The sequence below is a fragment of the Leptonotus elevatus genome, chromosome 15, assembly GCF_054856555.1.
Source record: "Leptonotus elevatus isolate MCC_2025b chromosome 15, RoL_Lele_1.0, whole genome shotgun sequence".
Lineage (NCBI taxonomy): Eukaryota > Metazoa > Chordata > Actinopteri > Syngnathiformes > Syngnathidae > Leptonotus > Leptonotus elevatus.
In genome coordinates, this window is record NC_141253.1 from 1,160,458 (window position 1) to 1,178,439 (window position 17,982).

A 17,982-nucleotide genomic window follows, 5' to 3' on the forward strand; every position below is an offset into this window, starting at 1 on the left:
CGTATTCCTCGCATTTATTCACATTTTTTTGTTTTTGGGACAAGCAAAACCACAAAGTGCTGAATGACTAAAATCAAACCCATCTCTCATTTTCAGGGTTTACCCGGGCCAGTAGGACCAGCGGGGCCCAAAGGCGTGCGGGTACGTCAAACGATTACCGTCGGATCGATAAATGCATGTCGCTGCAGTATTTAATTTGAGGTTGCCAGCCATCTGTATTTTTTTCCTGCACCCGTGCGTATACTGCGCGTGTGCGCACGCGGGTGCCAAAAAGCATCCGAGCGGGGTTATGTAATGCATCTCTTTTGCACACAAAAGCACATTGACACAAGCCCAGCGTAGCACTATTAATAGTCTTGTCAACATTGTGTTGCTATTTTCAGGCCGCTGTAAAAAAAAAAAATGGAGCTCATCCAAACAGGCCCGATTTCCGCTGCACCCAATAAGACAAACACGCACACAAAGTCATGCTAATGTTCCAATAAGGCGTCTTTATCAGATCTGCCCCCCCAACCCCCCCCCCCCCCCCACTGGCTGGAATTTCCTGTTTGAGCTCCGTTATGAGGCCCTGCTGTCTTAAGGAGGCATCGGAGTCCTTCCTCCCTCTTTTTTTTGTCACCTTTCCTCGAGGCACGGGTCGGCCGGTATCAGGTTCTGACGGCAAGATGGCCAAGAGCAAAATATCACGGCATTGCAAGGTAGCTCTAAAATGTCATCTTTTCAAATGTTTAGGTCAATAACGGCCATTCGTTTTTTTTCATTCAATGCACTCCGTACATTAGTAAACGTAAACACAAAATTCTTCTAAATAATTAATAATAATAATAATTAAGTGGTACAAAAGTAAAAGCGCTTATTGTATTTCTCAGACGACGAGTTGGCCGCTTTTGTGCTCTTCTCTGGAAACAAACTGATATTAGCTATGCTAGTTAGCAAGTCTATAGTATTTATTTCACCAATTGTACACAAATTTCCAAGCGTCGTAGCTGGTAGCAAACATCAATTTCAAGACATGGTTTTGGTCATAGATCAATATTACCGATACTTTGAAATTTGCGCAACCGATGTCCGTATTGGGCAAAATGTGAAAAAATGGCTTGCCTCCCGTTTAGGCCACGAGCGGAGAAAACCTGTTGAAATATTAACCATCGCTGTTATATTGTGTATAACTGATAACCGGTGGACGGCCATTATTTGCAAATAGCAAACAATTGCAAACAATCGCCACTTGATTTCCATCAAGTTTTTGAGGCCTTAAAAAAGCGCAGGCCGGAGTTCGCCAGCAACGAAGAAAGCAATCTTCTCGCAAGCTCGGATTTCAACGTCACGTCATCAGCCAGTAGTTGCCGTCTGCAACCAGAAATCCATCAAGATTTTTCCGGTTTGGTCATGTGACATTTCCCATAAGGCCCTTTTTGTTGAGGAGTAAATGTGATATCATGTGACATATTTCCTCCTCCAGAAGTAACTTTCTGCAAACGCGTTTTTGCATATCCTTCCTCCGTTTTGTCACTTTGCCGGCCCCGACCAAAACAAAAACAAAACAAAACAAAGAACGCGGTTTCGAAAACGGGTGGCACCTTGAAAGCGACGACCGGCCCACGCCTTCGAACCGCACGTCGTTCTCGGCTGTGTTTTTGTGTTGTGGTGTCTGTTTCTCTCCCCCCTTGCGCAGTGCGACACCCGGGCCCGTCTTCAGAGATCCCTGGCGTGAGGGTATGTGCCCTTGGACTACATCGTGGAAGCCAGCACCATGCAGTCCATGGGCATATACACTTGCCTCATGGCTTGGTTCTTCACGGAGGCCCAGCCCGAATGTCAAGCTGCCCGAATGTCAAGCCTCTGCAGCCAGTCTGGTCAAAAGCTCCCGTTGCTTTCATTCTGCTGAAGTAACTCACTCCATATCCCCTCTCTCTCTCTCTCTCTCTCTCTCTCTCTCTCTCTCTCTCTCTCTCTCTCTCTCTCTCACTCTCTCTTTCTCTCTCTCTCTCTCTCTCTCACTCTCTCTCTCTCTCCTTCTCTCTCTCTCTCTCTCTCTCTCCTTCTCTCTCTCTCTCTCTCCTTCTCTCTCTCTCTCTCTCCTTCTCTTTCTCTCTCTCTCTCTCTCTCTCCTTCTCTTTCTCTCTCTCTCTCAATCTCTCTCTCTCTCTCTCCTTCTCTTTCTCTCACTCTCTCCTTCTCTCTCTCTCAATCTCTCTCTCTCTCAATCTCTCTCTCTCAATCTCTCTCTCTCAATCTCTCTCTCTCTCTCTCTCCTTCTCTCTCTCTCTCTCTCTCCTTATCTCTCTCTCTCCTCTCTCTCTCTCCTCTCTCTCCTTATCTCTCTCTCTCTCCTTCTCTCTCTCCTTATCTCTCTCTCTCTCCTTCTCTCCTTCTCTCCCTTCTCTCTCCTTCTCTCTCCTTCCTCTCTCTCTCCTTCTCTCTCCTTCTCTCTCTCTCCTTCTCTCTCTCTTCTCTCTCTCTCCTTCTCTCTCTCCTTCTCTCTCCTTCTCTCCTTCTCTCTCAATCTCTCTCTGTCAATCTCTCTCTCTCTCTCCTCTCTCTCTCTCTCTCTCTCTCTCTCTCTCTCTCTTCTCTTCTCTCCTCTCCTGCAGGGTTTCATTTGGAATCCCCGGGCTTTTGGCCTCCCTGGGCCAGACGGAGAAAGAGTGAGTGCTTGCCATTGTTTCTTGAAAGTGTCACCAGTTTTAATTATGGTGAAAAAAAAAACCGAGAGGTATCAGGCGATTACATTTGTAATTGCAAATGATCGCATGGCTTAAATTTTTTAACCCACGATTTAATCGCAACTTTTATATCTGTTCTAAATGTACAATAAAATGTTTTTTTCATACTCTTGTTAACATAAAAGTGGAAAAAAAGTTTAACTAATAGAAATATATATTTTTAGAAATAAATATTTTTTAGTCATTGATAGATACAGTAATTTCATAATTCATAAAATTGAGTTAAAATTAAAAAGAAGTACTGTACTGTCAAAAACTAGTGTGACATTGATTTGTGTTGAGTTCATTTTTCTGCCACTAGATGGCATAATTGCATTTGGCAGACGTTGGTGACAGCTCAGTGCATTTTTCTTTTCATATTAAGAGCTATATCATCTTTAACGTGAAGTAATTTCTGCACATTTTTACAATTGTAAAATACAATTTGACTCCACAAATATATGCATTATTATTCCATTTATTACTGCTAAATTTTGACATGGACGTGTCTGCTGCGTTGCGACTGGAGTTCCCCCAGTGCATGTTTTCCAAGTAAGGGGTGGTCATTAATTACGCGTTAAAAAAAAAAATAGTGGTGTTAAAGGAACTTTAAAGGAACTCAAAATGAACGCACTCATTTTGCCCGCCCTAGAAAAAAAAACAGAAAAAAATCCAACGTTTATAGAGGATGCGAATGCCTCACCCACAATAGGTGAAAATCTGCAACGTAAACAGAACATGTCAAAATAGTTTTGCCCCTTCCACATTTTGTAAAAGCACATTTAAACCATGTCATCTTTATTTAACCAGGTTAGTCCCATTGAGATCATTCAAATGGTTCAAACAGCCAAGCTAAAATCATTGACATTGTATGGAAGCTGCTGAAAGTACGGATATCTGTTTTCAAAAGTAGGCAGAAGTAAAAAGTCAAAAGGCAGAAAATTGAATTTCAAATGGCTACTGCCACCTGTGGCCAAAGAATGAAACTGCATTTTCCCTTCTTCACATCGGCAATGCGCACACGACGTCACGTGCGCAGACAGAGGGCGGGAAATTCGAATCCTGCCCGAAAACTATTGGCCATTATGAACAACGAAGGTGCTAATCGACTCATTTAAAAATGTTTCCGTCATAAATGGTCAAATAAAAAGGCTACTGTAAAGATATTTTTTAAGCAAATTGTTACAAAGTGCAGCTTTAAGGAAAAACTGCATTTGTATCCGTCGACTGTTTTTTTTTAAGTTTTTCTTTATGTTGTGTTTTTGTCTCTTCTTCTTTCACCCGCCATCTTTTTGTGTCTCTCTCTTTTTTCAGGGCATTCCAGGCGAACCAGGCAAGAGGGGCAAGATGGGTAGGCCGGTAAAGTTTTGTCTCAACATACTTTACAGACAATGTGTGGCATGTGCAAATGTGCTTGGGCGAGTTGGCAGACGGTCGCGCCTTTCAAGCGACATTCACTTCTAATCTTCCCGGGATTTCCGAGAGCTTTTGTTGCGCGACGAAAGGTGCAAAAGTCTGCGCGTGACGTCATTGTTACAGCCGGCTCAGTGTTTCCAGGCCTGTCGGCGGGGGGGGGGGGTTAACCGGGGTCGAGTCCCAGCAGCCGCGCGTCAGGGTCGGGATTGCAACAAGAAAAAGGCTTTTGTTGGGAGCTAAAAGGGCTCCGGGCCGTCTGGAGGAAGCCGTTCGCTTTCGCTCTGCGTGCGCGTGTGTGTGCGTGTGGATGTGCTTTCGAACCCTTAAACACACGCCGTCAGACCATTCGGCAGATGTTTTCGTTACATGGGGGGGCATTTATGGAGCAAAAACGTACCCACTTGCGATCTTCCTTTTTTGATTCACAATTGCTGCAGATTTGCTGGTGGGAGTAGAACACGGGTTTGAATTTGGATCTTGTTGAAATTTGGTGCATCTGGAGCAGTGACAAAAAAGGCTGCATCTTGCTTCTATTGCGATGGCGTAACCCTCAATGTAAGACAGTTTAATTTGAGCTGATCTCAGATTTTTTTTTTTTTAACCCCATCCCCCGCTTATTCACTGTCTCTATTTGTTGCATTTTTTTTTCCCATGTCAATTATAAGGTATGCTATCAAAACCAACGCGCTCCTATAGTTTTGCTAACATTGCCAACTAACGCACAAAATATATTGCTCAATTAGCTGATGCTAACAAGTGGAAAAAATTACACCTTACCTGTGATTTTTTTAACCCTTAAGTAGACAAAAGTCAGCCGATGCACGTCGAGAATAATAAGATGGAGTTGAATAAAAGCCGAATAAAAGACGACCAGGCAGCGATCAACAGCTTGGCGCAACTGGACCCCCGCCAACCGCTGATAACTTGCCTTGTAATCATAAAATGCAAGGAACATGGTCTGCCTTTTTTTATCCAGACAGATATTTTCCTAACAACAACATATCTCCATGTAAGGCACCGATACTTGAAAAATAGACTTCAGTACAGCGGGATGAATTTACGGCCGTCTACCCCCCCCCCCCCCCCCCCCCCCAGCGTTCCAAAACCATGTTTCCAAAAACATCAATGCAGTCTTTGCGCATCACAACATCCAAGTTTAAACGGGCTTGTCTGCTGACTGGATGCAAAAGCAGCGATGCACTTAAACCTCACTGGACCGACTTCAACTAATACTTTCAAGTGCTGTACTTGGAATGTTTTTCCTTTTTTTTTTTTCTTTTTTTTTTTTTCCCCCCCGCGCCTCACATTTGTCTTTTACAGCACCGGTGACAGCGACGTGAGTCATCTTTTTTTTGTGGTGTGAGCTGCATGCGTCATCCACGTCCAAACGCGCGCAGCTCTTTTAGTCAACATTGCGATTAATGCTGACACGGCATCGATGCATTGTTGGAACGCTCGCAAATAAGACCGACAAGAGTACAAGCGATCATTGAGGCGCGCTTGCGTAACATTTTTCCACTCGAGTACAGTCAACTCCCACGATGAAGTGGTTTGGAATTGCCTATAGATGCCAGAAGGTGGCGCCAAAGCACTTTTTTACTATTAGACAAAGTTATGGCCTTTTTTTTAATGAGGTTCCTCTTTTTACTTTTTACTAGTAGACCTTTGAGAACTTTTGAATTCAATATGACAAAGTTTTTTTGTCAAGTTTTACAATTAAAAAATTGTGCAGAATTGACTTCATGTTAAAGATGATAGAGCTCTTAATATGAAAAGAAAAATGCACTGAGCTGTCACTAACGTCTTACAAAATGCAATTATGCCATCTAGTGGCAGAAAAAATGACCAATACAAATCAATATCACACTCTTTATTTATCTTTTTAATTTTAACTCAATTTTATAAATGATAAAATTACCGTATCAATGACTAAAAGTGCAGCCATATTTCTATTAGTTTAACACTTTTTTTTCCCACGTATGTATGAAAACTTGATAAAATTTTATTGTGCATTTTGTACATTTAAAACAGATATCAAGTTTGCAATGAATCATGCGTTAACTAATGAAGTCATGCGATTAATTACGATAAAAAAAAAATTGAAACGCTAGTATAAATAATACTGTGGTTGATTGTTGTGAGGATAAGCAGCATACAAAGTGATGGATGGATGATGGAGAGGCGTGTTGAATTTGGGCATTCTATTGATATCCGTACTGGTCATTTTGGACAACCTCAACCCAGGGGTTTAGATAGACGGTTTATTTTTGTTTAAAAAAAGGTGTCGCAAAGACCCGCCACTTTCCACGACTATTGACGGTAATTAGCATTTTTCTAACAATGCGCGAGGCCCAGAATAGCCTTCGCTCAGCCATAACGAGCCTCTCCGGACCTTGTGCTCTGAGACGCCATTGTGCTCTGCAGCATACGCGGTTTTCTCTTTGCGTCGAGCGTGGCCGACTCTAGCCTGCATTTAGCGCTAAATGGACGCAGTAATTGCTCGGCAGTTGAAAAAAGTGCTATCAACTCGGAAAAAAGTGTAATCGACTTAAATGTGGGCTGTTAGTCTCTCATGTTGCATATTTCAGATGACTCGATTTATCTCGTGCGAGCTTGGCAGCGCTCACGATGACGTAAAATAGCGTTTTGTTTGTTTTTCTCGCCCTGCTTTACTATTCATTGATTGCTCAACATGCGGGAGGGCACAGATTACAACAGTGAATGTTGCGATCGGGCGCGAGACCAGAAGGCCAACTCTCCATGAAATGTCGATTGTTTGTTGTGTTTTTGTTTTGGACGTTGTTGGGTTCCCATCCCGTCAAAGCAGACGCTTGCTCGGTCGCTAAAGCTAAGAAGGCATCCAGTTCGGATGCTGTCGCAGTTTTAATTCTAATCCCATTCATGTACACGTTTGCCTTGCCAGATGAAATCTGCTTGGATTATCCAGTAGTCGTGACTGTTGTTTATTTTTTTGTATAAAATGAACATTAAATTAAATTCCCCAAATTTTGTCTAGTCAACTAATGTCATATAGTGTCGACTTACAGGCTTACATTAGAAAAATCCCAAATCCAATTTTCCCAAGACATCCACTTTCTGTGACTCTTCCAGTCTACTTGTATCTCTATTGCAACTTGCTGATGACTCTTCGCCGTGGCAAGCTTTCAAACGGCATCAGTAGTTTGTAACACTGAAAGAGTCACAGAAAGGCCTCATCGATGTCAATTTAGTCCTCCAGCTTTTTGTTAGAGGAAAAAAAAAAACGTAATGCTGCTCATTTAAAATCGTATTTACAGTTCAACATAATAATAATAATAATAATAATAATAATAATAATAATAATAATACCTTTATTTAACCCAATGAGATCGAGATCTCTTTTTGACCTGGCCCAGAGGTCAACAGCACACGTCATTAAAACTAAGACGACATACAATAAATTCAAATACATTTTTACAAATGTACAAAATTGAAAAATAAAATAAAAGTGCATTAAGGGACAAATAACAAATCATAAACGCAGGCACTGCTGAGTCGTCTCACGTTGTTTATCAGTCAATATGGATCGAAAAGGCTCCGAGAGCTTTTAGTTCACTTCAAAGTCAGCCAACGCGTGGACCGACGTGCACTCAAGGACGGGAAACCCAGATTTGAATGTACAAGTCGCAATGATGTCATCACCGACGAACCTTAAAGTCCGATTTAAAGACGGGAGACATTTCAGTGTCGCACCCATTTACAGCACATCGCCGCAGTCAAGAAGTGGCAGAAATGTTGCAGACTCACGTCAGTTACGGGCTCGAATTGTAAAACGAGATTTGTAGCGTTAATCGAACCCGAGCTTCACTAAACGAGCAATATGCGCTTTGAAAGAAAGGAAACTTGTTGCTTCGGTGCTTCAAAAAAATGGTTTGCTGGCGTAGAAACGTGGCAGCAAATGAGTTTGAGTGGCGCTGTTTGTGTGCATCCATCATCTCTGTGTGTGCTTTAGGGGTTTCCGGGGGACTTTGGCGAGCGAGGACCACCCGGCGCAGACGGAGAACCTGTAGGTCACGCGCTCGCATCAAACGCGCCAATTTCACTTTCACCAACACTTTCTATCCAAAAAGTGCATTGTTACGACTGACAACAACCAAAAAGATGTGGTTTTTTTTAAATATCTGAATATTTTTTACAGCGTTGTCTATCATCATTTCTGTCATCAAACTTCACTTTACATCAACTTTTCATCGTTTTTTTTTTGTTAATACGCTAAACCACAGTTGTTCTGTTATACAGGGTTGATAAAAAAGTGGCTCCATATTTTATGATATTTATTGTAATGATTTAATAATAATTTATTTAATGTAAAAAAAAAAAAAATGTTGAAAATGTGACAATTTGATCTCCAATATAAATTTTTGTTTCGGACCCTTTTTGATTTTTTGTTTGGTTCAGACTAAAGGATCATTAACAAGTATCTCCCGCTTGTATTATTTATTTATCGTAATCTTTAATGCTTGAGAATTCAAGCAATGATGTGGGATGACTTTGGAAAATAAATGCCAAATTAAAAAAATGCTGCCCAAAAAAATACTAATAATTGATAACTATTTTGAAATGAGGGAATTAATTACTCTTACTCACCCTCTTTATTATTGAGAAGCAAACAAAAAGTGACAACAGAGCCAAAAACAGCAGCTCCCTCCATTTATGGATGCAACAATAATCCTACATTTTATTTGTAAAAACTTTGCTAATAAAGGTTGAAAGATGACGGTACGGGGGGGGGGGTGTGGGGGGGGCACAAAAGATACATGCAGAGTTGAGAGGAAGCAGCATTTAGGGAGCTCACATCTCTCGCTCGGCTCCCGAGCACACACAGCCGCCTCTCATGAGCGACCCTGAACAACCGGGCCACTATTCCGAGCGTGTTTGTTTTAAAAAACATGAGGCAATAACCACGGAAAGAAAAGTGCGCTTTTTGCGCTCCCCCCTCACTTGCTCCTTCTGTGTACGCAGGGCCAGATGGGAGCCCCCGGTCCAAATGGAGTTCTCGGCCTAATTGTGAGTACAGTGGTTCGTTCTGCGCGTCTGTCCGGAAAATGCTCCGTTTAAATGAAATGAGACGGAAAATGCCTGTGTACAAAATGGCGGTTTTCTTCGCTGGGTTTGCCGCCGTAAACGTGCTGAAAATAGTGGAAGCGGGCACGCTTCGAATTAAATGTGAAAATACTTTGATCAAACAGATTTTAACAGGTTGCAATTTTTTTTTAAGCCCACCCCCCCCCTCCCCCCCCCACTCTCTCACACACACACACACACACACACCAATAGCCACATAAAAGTGTGTGATCATCTCTTGTCGCGTCCCGTCTTCACCCGCGACCAGTCGCTCCTCCCGGGTTATTCTGGGCCCCCGGCGGTGGCAGCAGGCCTGTAATTGGAGGAGCCTGATTATAGCTCTGTTTCCAGCATTTTTTTTATCCACTGTGGCATTTGTGTGACCAGACAAGGGTTGCACATTTAAATGTATGCAAAACAAACACACAAAAAAAGCCTACTTAAACACACACACACACAAAAAAAACCTTCATTAACTTTACAGGCAGCGTTTTTGCATTCCAAAGAGCCATAGAAGTGCACTTTCCCTCAAAACCACTTGAGGGAACAGTAAAGTGTTTACACTGCCCCCAACTGGCAGTTTAAAGGTATTGCTGAAATTATATCTGTACTGTATAATGTCTACAGTGAGCTTATGTTTTGGTACTTAAGTGTGAGTAGGCTAGCTTTATCTAGATATCTAGCTAGCTAGCTAGCTAGCTAGCTAACTAGCGAGAGAGATCTGCATACACCATGACTGTTAAGTTGTATTTGTATTATTCCCTCGAATCAATGTATGCATGAATATGTTTATGCCATTTGTTGGTCGATAGGGTGACATGGGACCTGTTGGCGAAATGGGACTTCCTGGGCCCAATGGACTGAAGGTAAGCCTCACTACATACCGGTTGGACAGTCCCGGCAGCCTTTACACTCAAGTCTATTCGTTTGGGCTGCCTGATATATTAACTCGTTCACTTCCCAGCCATTTTCACAGAAACAATCCCGGCTGTTTTACTGGATTTTGACAGATTTTGCAAGGCCCGCAGAATCTTGTGTTCTATTGCTATAAAAACATGGAACCTGAGAAAGATTTCTATCTGTTTCCGTTTTGCAGCAATTAGCATTAGAATATAGCTAAGCTTTATCATTATTCACAAATCTATTTAGAATTGTGAATAAATGAGAGCTCTTTTTCAACATGGCCCAGGTTGATCTCTTATACTGTGCTGCCACCTGCTGGCCGTTTGTGTCATAACTACCATTGCTTCAACCGTTCTTTGCAGTTGAGAGGCTGCATCAAAGCCTTCTGTATGCTCTAGCATTTAAAAGAAAAAACATATAAATACGTCTTTGGGACACTTAAAATTTTAAACATTTAAAATAGAACAAATGTATATGTTTTTGGGGAGCAAATGTATGTATATTACAACAACAACAAAATCTCAACCCCTGGCTTGGTGTTTCTTCCAGGGGGTGCCCGGAAATCCAGGAGAAGCAGGACTGAAAGGTGATAAGGTGATCTGAATCTTCCTGTTATTGCATGTGATGGATGTGTACTTCTTTGCGTCCCCGGCTGTAGAACTTTAGTGCATGCTTTCACTACATGCCAACCTCCAATAAGCAGAAAATATCCAAATGCTTCAAAGTCACGTCACTGCCGCTACTTTTACTTAATAAAACAAACTTTCTATGTTCGGCCTACTATTGCGTAACATCACTTTGAGAAAGAAGTTGGAGGACAAGTTGTTTGTCATTTCCATACAACACATAAATAACGTTCAATATTTAATGTCCAAACAAGCCATGTCATTTCATCTCATGATAGTTTATATATTTATATTCATTTAATGTGAAATGCCATGAACAGGCGAACAGAATTAGCATAAATTATGCTCATTATGAACCACACACCGAGCAGCAAAATATGCAAACAACCAAAACAGTAAAACTCGCAGGAATATATTCTCTGCTCTGTAGTAACAGTAACTGTCACTGGAGCTTGGTTTAGGACCTTCTCTGCCTTTCCCTTCTTGCTTAATTTAACGCGGCGTATCTTCCAGCAGAGCTCAGTGCTGCATTTTGTGGCACAAGGTGGTACTACACCGAAGGCGCGCGACTCTTCATTCAGTATTGTCCTGTGAAAAGTCATTCAAATGAATAAATAAATAAATAAAAAATGTCCATTTTAGCAGGAGGTTGATTGGCTGAAATTCAAAGGTCAGGGGTCAGATCCGGCTCCCCGTCATCATTCGATGTGACTTTTCACCAAAATCCCCTCTTAACATAAATTGTACAATACTTTACCACTATTTTTCTATGACTTCTAATTTCAAAATCAAAAATACACAATTATGCAATCATTAAATCGTGCATAATAACATGATGAGGTGATGGTACAATTATATGGTTTTCAGTCATAAGGGCCCTCCGAGGGAAACCGTAACCGCCATGTGGCTCGCGAGCAAAACGACTTTGACACCCCTGCCCTAAACAAACCGCGAAACGAAACACGTCCTCGCATGGAACTCCGTTAAATCCACGTCTTTAGACAAGACTGAAATAACCGGTGCTGCTTAAGCGCTATTGGAGCACTTATGAGGTTTTTGGTTCCGATGGCAGAGGAGCCGATGACACAGAAGGAGCGCGCGCGCTGTTTTTGCTAGCAAAGCCAGTCAATCGTAAACCGAATGTTCTTGATGCCACTTTGGGCCCGGACCTCATCCGTCATCCATGTTTCTCTTGATCTCATCAGGGTGACATCGGGCTTCCCGGCGAGCAAGGCGAGCTAGGGTTCAAAGGAGACGAGGCAAGTCTTGAAAGTTGAAAATCATTTGTGGCTTGTTGTCGACTGCACGTCATCAGAATCCGGATTTCCGCTGATGGGGTCCAAACAAAAAAAACAATAGTCGCCCTGCATTGTCTTGACATGCTTGTTTATTTATTTATTTATTTATTTATTTATAACAGGGCATCCAGGGCGCTTCAGGACCGCCTGGCCCCCGTGGGAAACCAGGACCGCAGGTTTGTTTTTAAATTTGGACTACTCTTACTACTGTGAACTAATTACCAGAAACTCTGAGAAAGTTAGCGACATCATTTCTGTCAGATCTGACGCCAAGTGGACAATCGTTAAATCGCGACTCTTTTAATTCAAATCTAAGCGTAGTTCGATTTATGAGGTCAGTTATTCCAAGACTGAAGCTCTCGATTGCGATAAGAGATCCGACCACTTGTTCTTTTTGCACTCGTTTTTCTCGATTTAACACAAACTCGAGCTCGCCAAAGCAGCCAGTCGGCTGTGAGGACCAAACCCGAGGTGAGTCGGACCATTGCGAAGCGTTTTGGATCAGAGAAAGCGAACTGTGGATGTCGTGGATGTTGTTGTAACAGGATGCAGTCATTAACGGGTTGCCCCCGTTTTGCAGGGCAGTCTGGGCGACAAAGGTCCCGATGGCGCGCCAGGACCGATCGGCCCCGAGGTTCGTGTTCGCCGAGTTGCGACTGTTAGCTAAGCGCGGAATTCTGACGCGGCTGAATTGACCTCAATAGGGTTTCCCTGGCGACATGGGACCACCGGGACAGAATGGCCTCGAAGGACCAAAGGTGAGAAAGAACCGATTGCGACGAGAGAAACGCTGGACCCGGGTCACGCGTTTTAGGTTCATCCTGAAATGTCACGCAAAAAGCCTAATATGGCTAACGTCTCGTTTTTATGTAAACATGCCCCCCCCCCCCCCCCCCCCCCCCACTAAGGGAAAGCTGGGCACCAGAGGTTTACCGGGGCCACAGGGATTACCTGGCTTGGAGGTAAACCATGTCAACAACAACACTGATTTAAAAAAACAAACACTTTCAGCCAAAGACCAAAAACGATCTTTTTTTCCCAGGGAGACGCGGGCCCAATCGGACCGACGGGACCGACGGGATTGGAGGTAAGTTGTGATCTCACCATCTCACTTTTTGCATCAAAAATACTTTTATTTTGGACAATCGCTTGAAATATTACCGATAAGGAATACTTTATGAGACCGTAAACGTTAGCATGAGTTAGCATGAGTAACCTTGTTGTTCTTTTGGAATGGACCATTACAGCTTGTTTTTTTTCTTGTTTTTTTGCCCAATGATCGCTTTGGACTATCAACCATAGCAATCACGAGTGAATAACATTTTGTAGCCCTACTCTGGTTTTTATTACATCACGTTATCTTACATAGTATAAGCAGTTGTGAAAACACTTTTTTTTCTTATATACTGTGCAGTCAATTGGGGGGGTGATAACTTTCACTAACTACATTGTTGACTGTAAAGATTTATAGCAAGCGTAAAAAGGCCGCATGATGTTAATGGACGAGAGAAAGAAGACTACCGAGAGCCAAAGTGGACTTGGATGTTGGAAAAATGCCTTTTCTGGCATTTTTTTCCTGAGTCAGTTGCTTTGATGATCCCAAATGGGCTTATTTTGCTTTTTTTTTTGTGTGTCCTTTTGACATCCTGCATTTTTCACTCAAGTTACCAACACCCCTTACCCCCGCTGATTCATCCGGGTCGAACCCCCCCTCGGTCTCCTTTGTGAGGGGGGGGGGGGGGGGTGGGGGGGCTCGCTTGATCTGTGTCCAGGTGGCACAAATCCCACTTTTGAGCATTTATTTGATATCCTCAATATTCATCTTAAAGTCCACCAAGCGCACTCTTTGTCCTCCTTTTCATTTCACATTCAACAAATGTATTGAACAACAAACAGTTACTGAAGTTTAACTACGTCAAAGTTAAATGCAACTCTCACTGCCTGCCTTACAAGTGGTTCTTGTTCTTCCTCCCGGTGCTACTTTTTGGCCTACCAGACCTTAAACTAGATTACAAGGATACTGAATACACTATACGTTCCTAAATCCTTGATATCCAGTTTAAAATCGATAGTACTGGAAACTGGTCCTCACAAGTCTTATTATTATTATTATTATTATTATTATTATTATTATTTTGTGAAGCACCTCGTGTTGCTTTTAAAGTATGAAAGGTGCTATAAAGATTTGATTTGACTACGTGGCCTGCTAGTCGTTGGCCAATTGCATGTTACTAGTAAGGAAAAAACTGCACTAGCACATTAACAAGCAGCACATAAATGCACTAGAAAGTCATTTCAATTGGACTAAATTCAGTTTTATTGAATTCTACTCATTCACATTTGGTGCTTCACTAGTAGTACGAGTAGGGATGTAACGATATCCAAACTTCACAATACGAGAATTATCACGATATTGTGTGGAGGTTGCCGATATAAAAAAAAATATATTGTTAAAAAAATTAGCTCATACAAAAAACGCACACACAATATTGTGCTTTTGTACACAACAGCAATGCATATAAACAACCTTCAATTTCTAATACCACTTAATATTGAGACACTTGCTTGCTAATGCATGCACACTTTTGAGCTTCTCCACATATTGACTCGCTTCACAAGAATATCACGTTCCCCTTCATCTGACCATTGGCGTGGATTTGAACTCTTTTACCGTCACGCGTTATCCAAAAAACAACCCCGACAGTGCCAGCCGATTTTGAGAATTTTAACTCGTCTTTCAAGGAAAACAGAATATTGTGTGCTCTGACTACATAAACATGGTGGGCACCAAATGGAAAATCGACCGTTCCATTCTTTCATTAGAAGAAAAAAAGTATGTTTCTACCTTATTCCGTTCTTTAGTAATCACCATTTGAAAATAGATCATTTCTGCACAACAGTGACTTTGATACTAATATTTTTTGTTTAGTGACGCTGTGTGAATTAGATTTAATGTGACAAAGGCTTTGATCATTCACGTTATCCTTGAAAGCGTTCTATTAAAAAAAAAAAAAAAAAACATAGTAAACGTCAATTAACGTTTTTGGCGGCATTCATTTGGGTTTTAGTATACGTCATCAAACGTTTTTGGCGGTAAAATAGTTAAAACATACTGTAGAAGGGCCAAAACATGCCTTGTAAAAATGAAACTGCACTAAAAAAACTAGCCACCAGTGGGTGCTATAACTGCACAAATGGAAATCAACCTGACTTTTTTTTAACAGATGTGCTGCATTTAATATCGGGACATGACGACGACGATATTGTGGCCGTTTTAATATCGCAATGTCACGATATTGCCGTTATCATTACATCCCTTAAATAGTAGTAATTTTGCCTCCTTTGTAACATAATTTTCCTACTAGTATGCAGAAATGTCGCACATTACTAGTAAGACACAGTCATTCTACTAGTGTGCCATAGCGCTGAATAAATGGATATCTCTTATACTATACTATACTAGTAAGCCAAAAGTGGCACTTGTAGTGAAAAAAAACAAACATCTTGTCTATTGCACTGAATTTCCTTACTTGTGAGGACGTATTAAGATATGAGTCTCAAGCTTGATATCAATGTTATCAAATATATGCTCAGCGACTTCTCCTCTCATCATCGCACAGCTGTTTTTTGTTTTGTTTGTTTTAGGTCCACTATAATTATGACACCAAATCTTTTTTTCTTTTTTCTTTTTTTTTTATTGACTGTACGCTCCAGGGGGGTTTGACTTAAATGTGTCATGACATTTGGAGCCGCTCATCGGTCTGAAGTCCAACCCTGGAATCCCTGAGTCATTTCATTCAGAGGAGTTACGGCTGGTAAAAAAGCACTTAGTTCCCCTCTTAACCTCAGGAACGATTGCCAAGAACATAACATTCGACAAAAATACCTTTACATGGTGCCAAGAGCGAGCCGCGGGGTTCGCGCTACCTGCGCGGACATCTGCCGGCTTCCCGCAAACTGTCAACGCCAGTGATTCAGCGGCCTTTTGTGTTTATTTCTACCTGGAATGTGCCGAGACGGTTAATGTTGTGTCCCGTTTAGGGTCGACTGGGCAGAAAAGGATTCCCCGGGAAGGTCGGGCCTGAAGGAGTGAAGGTGGGAGCTCGTTGGTTGTCTTTTTCCAAGCAAAACTTTTTCACCGCGTCTCAGCGCATTTTTAACGGCGAGTGTGTTTGCTCTGTGCAGGGAGAGACTGGCATCGCGGGAAAAGTTGGCACGATGGGAGAAAGAGTAAGACATTTGCCCGACTGCATAACGCTGCTTAACGTGACAGCTATACCCCGTTAACTTATTTGCTCCCAAAAACGTATAAATACGTTCAATTTTTACTGTTTCAAGTATCCCAAAGACGTATTTGTACGTTTTTTTATTCATGCTATATCATACAGAAGGCTTTGAGGCAGCCTGTCAACTGCAAAGAATGGTTGAAGAAATGGTAGTTATGACACAAACAGCCAGCAGGTGGCAGCAGAGCAAACGAGATCAACCAGGAGCCATGTTGAAAAAAAGCTGATTACTCATATTTCTAAATAGATTTGTAAATGCTAGTTGCTGCAAAACAGAAACAGATAGAATTATACTTTTTTTTCCTGATGAAAGAAGAGACTCTCATCTTTCTTTTGGTAGCTTCCATATTTTTATAGCAATAGAACACAATATTCTGTGGGCCTTGCAAAATCAGTCCAAATCCAGTAAGACAGCCGGGAGGGAAGGGGATTGCTTCTGTGAAAATGACTCGGAGGAAATGAGTTGAGCAACAAATATGTCAACAAAATACAAAGAGACACCATAGCTATACTCGCAGGCATATCTTTTTTATCCTGTGCGAAGACAGACTCATCTTACTTGGCCTGAGGTGAGGCCATCGCCATAAACGGTATATGTAGGCATTGTACTGCCACCAGGTGGCCATGTTGTGTAATAGAAACAAAAAATGTGGCAAGAACAGTTTAATTTCTTTGCATTCAAATTTTGTTATTACTCGTTACTGTATGTTTTAATAAAGTACAGAATTACAGAATGTTGTTTTGAATTCTAATCTCATCACTGTATTCTGTTTCCTTTCAATTGTACCTTTTGGCAATTTCTTAATTCAAGTCAATTCAATTGGTTTCAATTACCGGCTTTCATTCTTTCTACATTCCACACAACACCAGATTAGGTCATAGTTCATCAATTTTGGGGGGGCGGGAGCGATCACATGATGTTTCTAAAGGCGCCGCATTTAGCTAACAAAATCAGATTCCAATATGCCTGAAAATGATCCAGTAATTCTTGATCCTTTTTTGATCCTATTTTGACCAACGCAACTGTTTTCATGTGTTTCAGGGCTTGGTGGGTTTCATCGGACCCGTGGGCGAGGCGGGAATGGCAGGCGAGAAGGTGACTTTCCGTCTGGACTCCCTCCCAAAAAAAACCACCGCTCATCACAAAGGCGGCTTTTTTTTCCCACTCAAGACCTGAACACGCTGCACTTTTCTGTTCTTAGGGGGACCGAGGCACGATGGGTCTTCCCGGACCACCTGGAGAGAAAGGCTCAGATGTAAGACCCAAAACAAAGACAAATTTTCTCTTAAGGGGATCCTCAATTAAAGTGTGTGTGTGCTATTCCCATGGGAATAATAAACCTTGATGTTTTCTGATGAGGAAGGAGGAAGACTTTGGACCATGTCCTCTTAAAAGCTCTCAGATCCGCTTGCTGGAAAACCCTCAAACAACCGTGACTGATCACGTCCAATGATTTTCCTTGACGGATGCTATTCATGCTAGCAGGAAGTAGGAAGGATTTCTTCAAGAAAAAAACTCACACCCAACAAGTGGACATTTAATTGTTTTTTTTTTATTTATTTACAGTTTTACACCTCCCACATGCTTTAAACACTTTTAAAAAAATATACCTTTTAGTGCCTCCTTTGGCACTTGCTGGCACAG

General features: G+C 41.8%; 1 protein-coding gene across 1 annotated transcript in view; it reads left to right on the forward strand.

The window, feature by feature from the left end:
- The window catches only part of LOC147161442 (uncharacterized), a 68,129-nt gene that overhangs the window by 32,585 nt on the left and 17,562 nt on the right, over positions 1 to 17,982 (forward strand). The window contains exons 10-26 of the mRNA XM_086096094.1: positions 97 to 141; positions 2,595 to 2,648; positions 4,020 to 4,064; positions 8,113 to 8,166; positions 9,123 to 9,167; positions 10,037 to 10,090; positions 10,677 to 10,721; positions 11,959 to 12,012; positions 12,174 to 12,227; positions 12,632 to 12,685; positions 12,756 to 12,809; positions 12,960 to 13,013; positions 13,094 to 13,138; positions 16,093 to 16,146; positions 16,237 to 16,281; positions 17,380 to 17,433; positions 17,540 to 17,593. Of these exons, the coding sequence (XP_085952220.1) occupies positions 97 to 141; positions 2,595 to 2,648; positions 4,020 to 4,064; positions 8,113 to 8,166; positions 9,123 to 9,167; positions 10,037 to 10,090; positions 10,677 to 10,721; positions 11,959 to 12,012; positions 12,174 to 12,227; positions 12,632 to 12,685; positions 12,756 to 12,809; positions 12,960 to 13,013; positions 13,094 to 13,138; positions 16,093 to 16,146; positions 16,237 to 16,281; positions 17,380 to 17,433; positions 17,540 to 17,593 (864 nt within the window). The remainder of the gene's footprint in view (positions 1 to 96; positions 142 to 2,594; positions 2,649 to 4,019; positions 4,065 to 8,112; positions 8,167 to 9,122; positions 9,168 to 10,036; positions 10,091 to 10,676; positions 10,722 to 11,958; positions 12,013 to 12,173; positions 12,228 to 12,631; positions 12,686 to 12,755; positions 12,810 to 12,959; positions 13,014 to 13,093; positions 13,139 to 16,092; positions 16,147 to 16,236; positions 16,282 to 17,379; positions 17,434 to 17,539; positions 17,594 to 17,982) is intronic.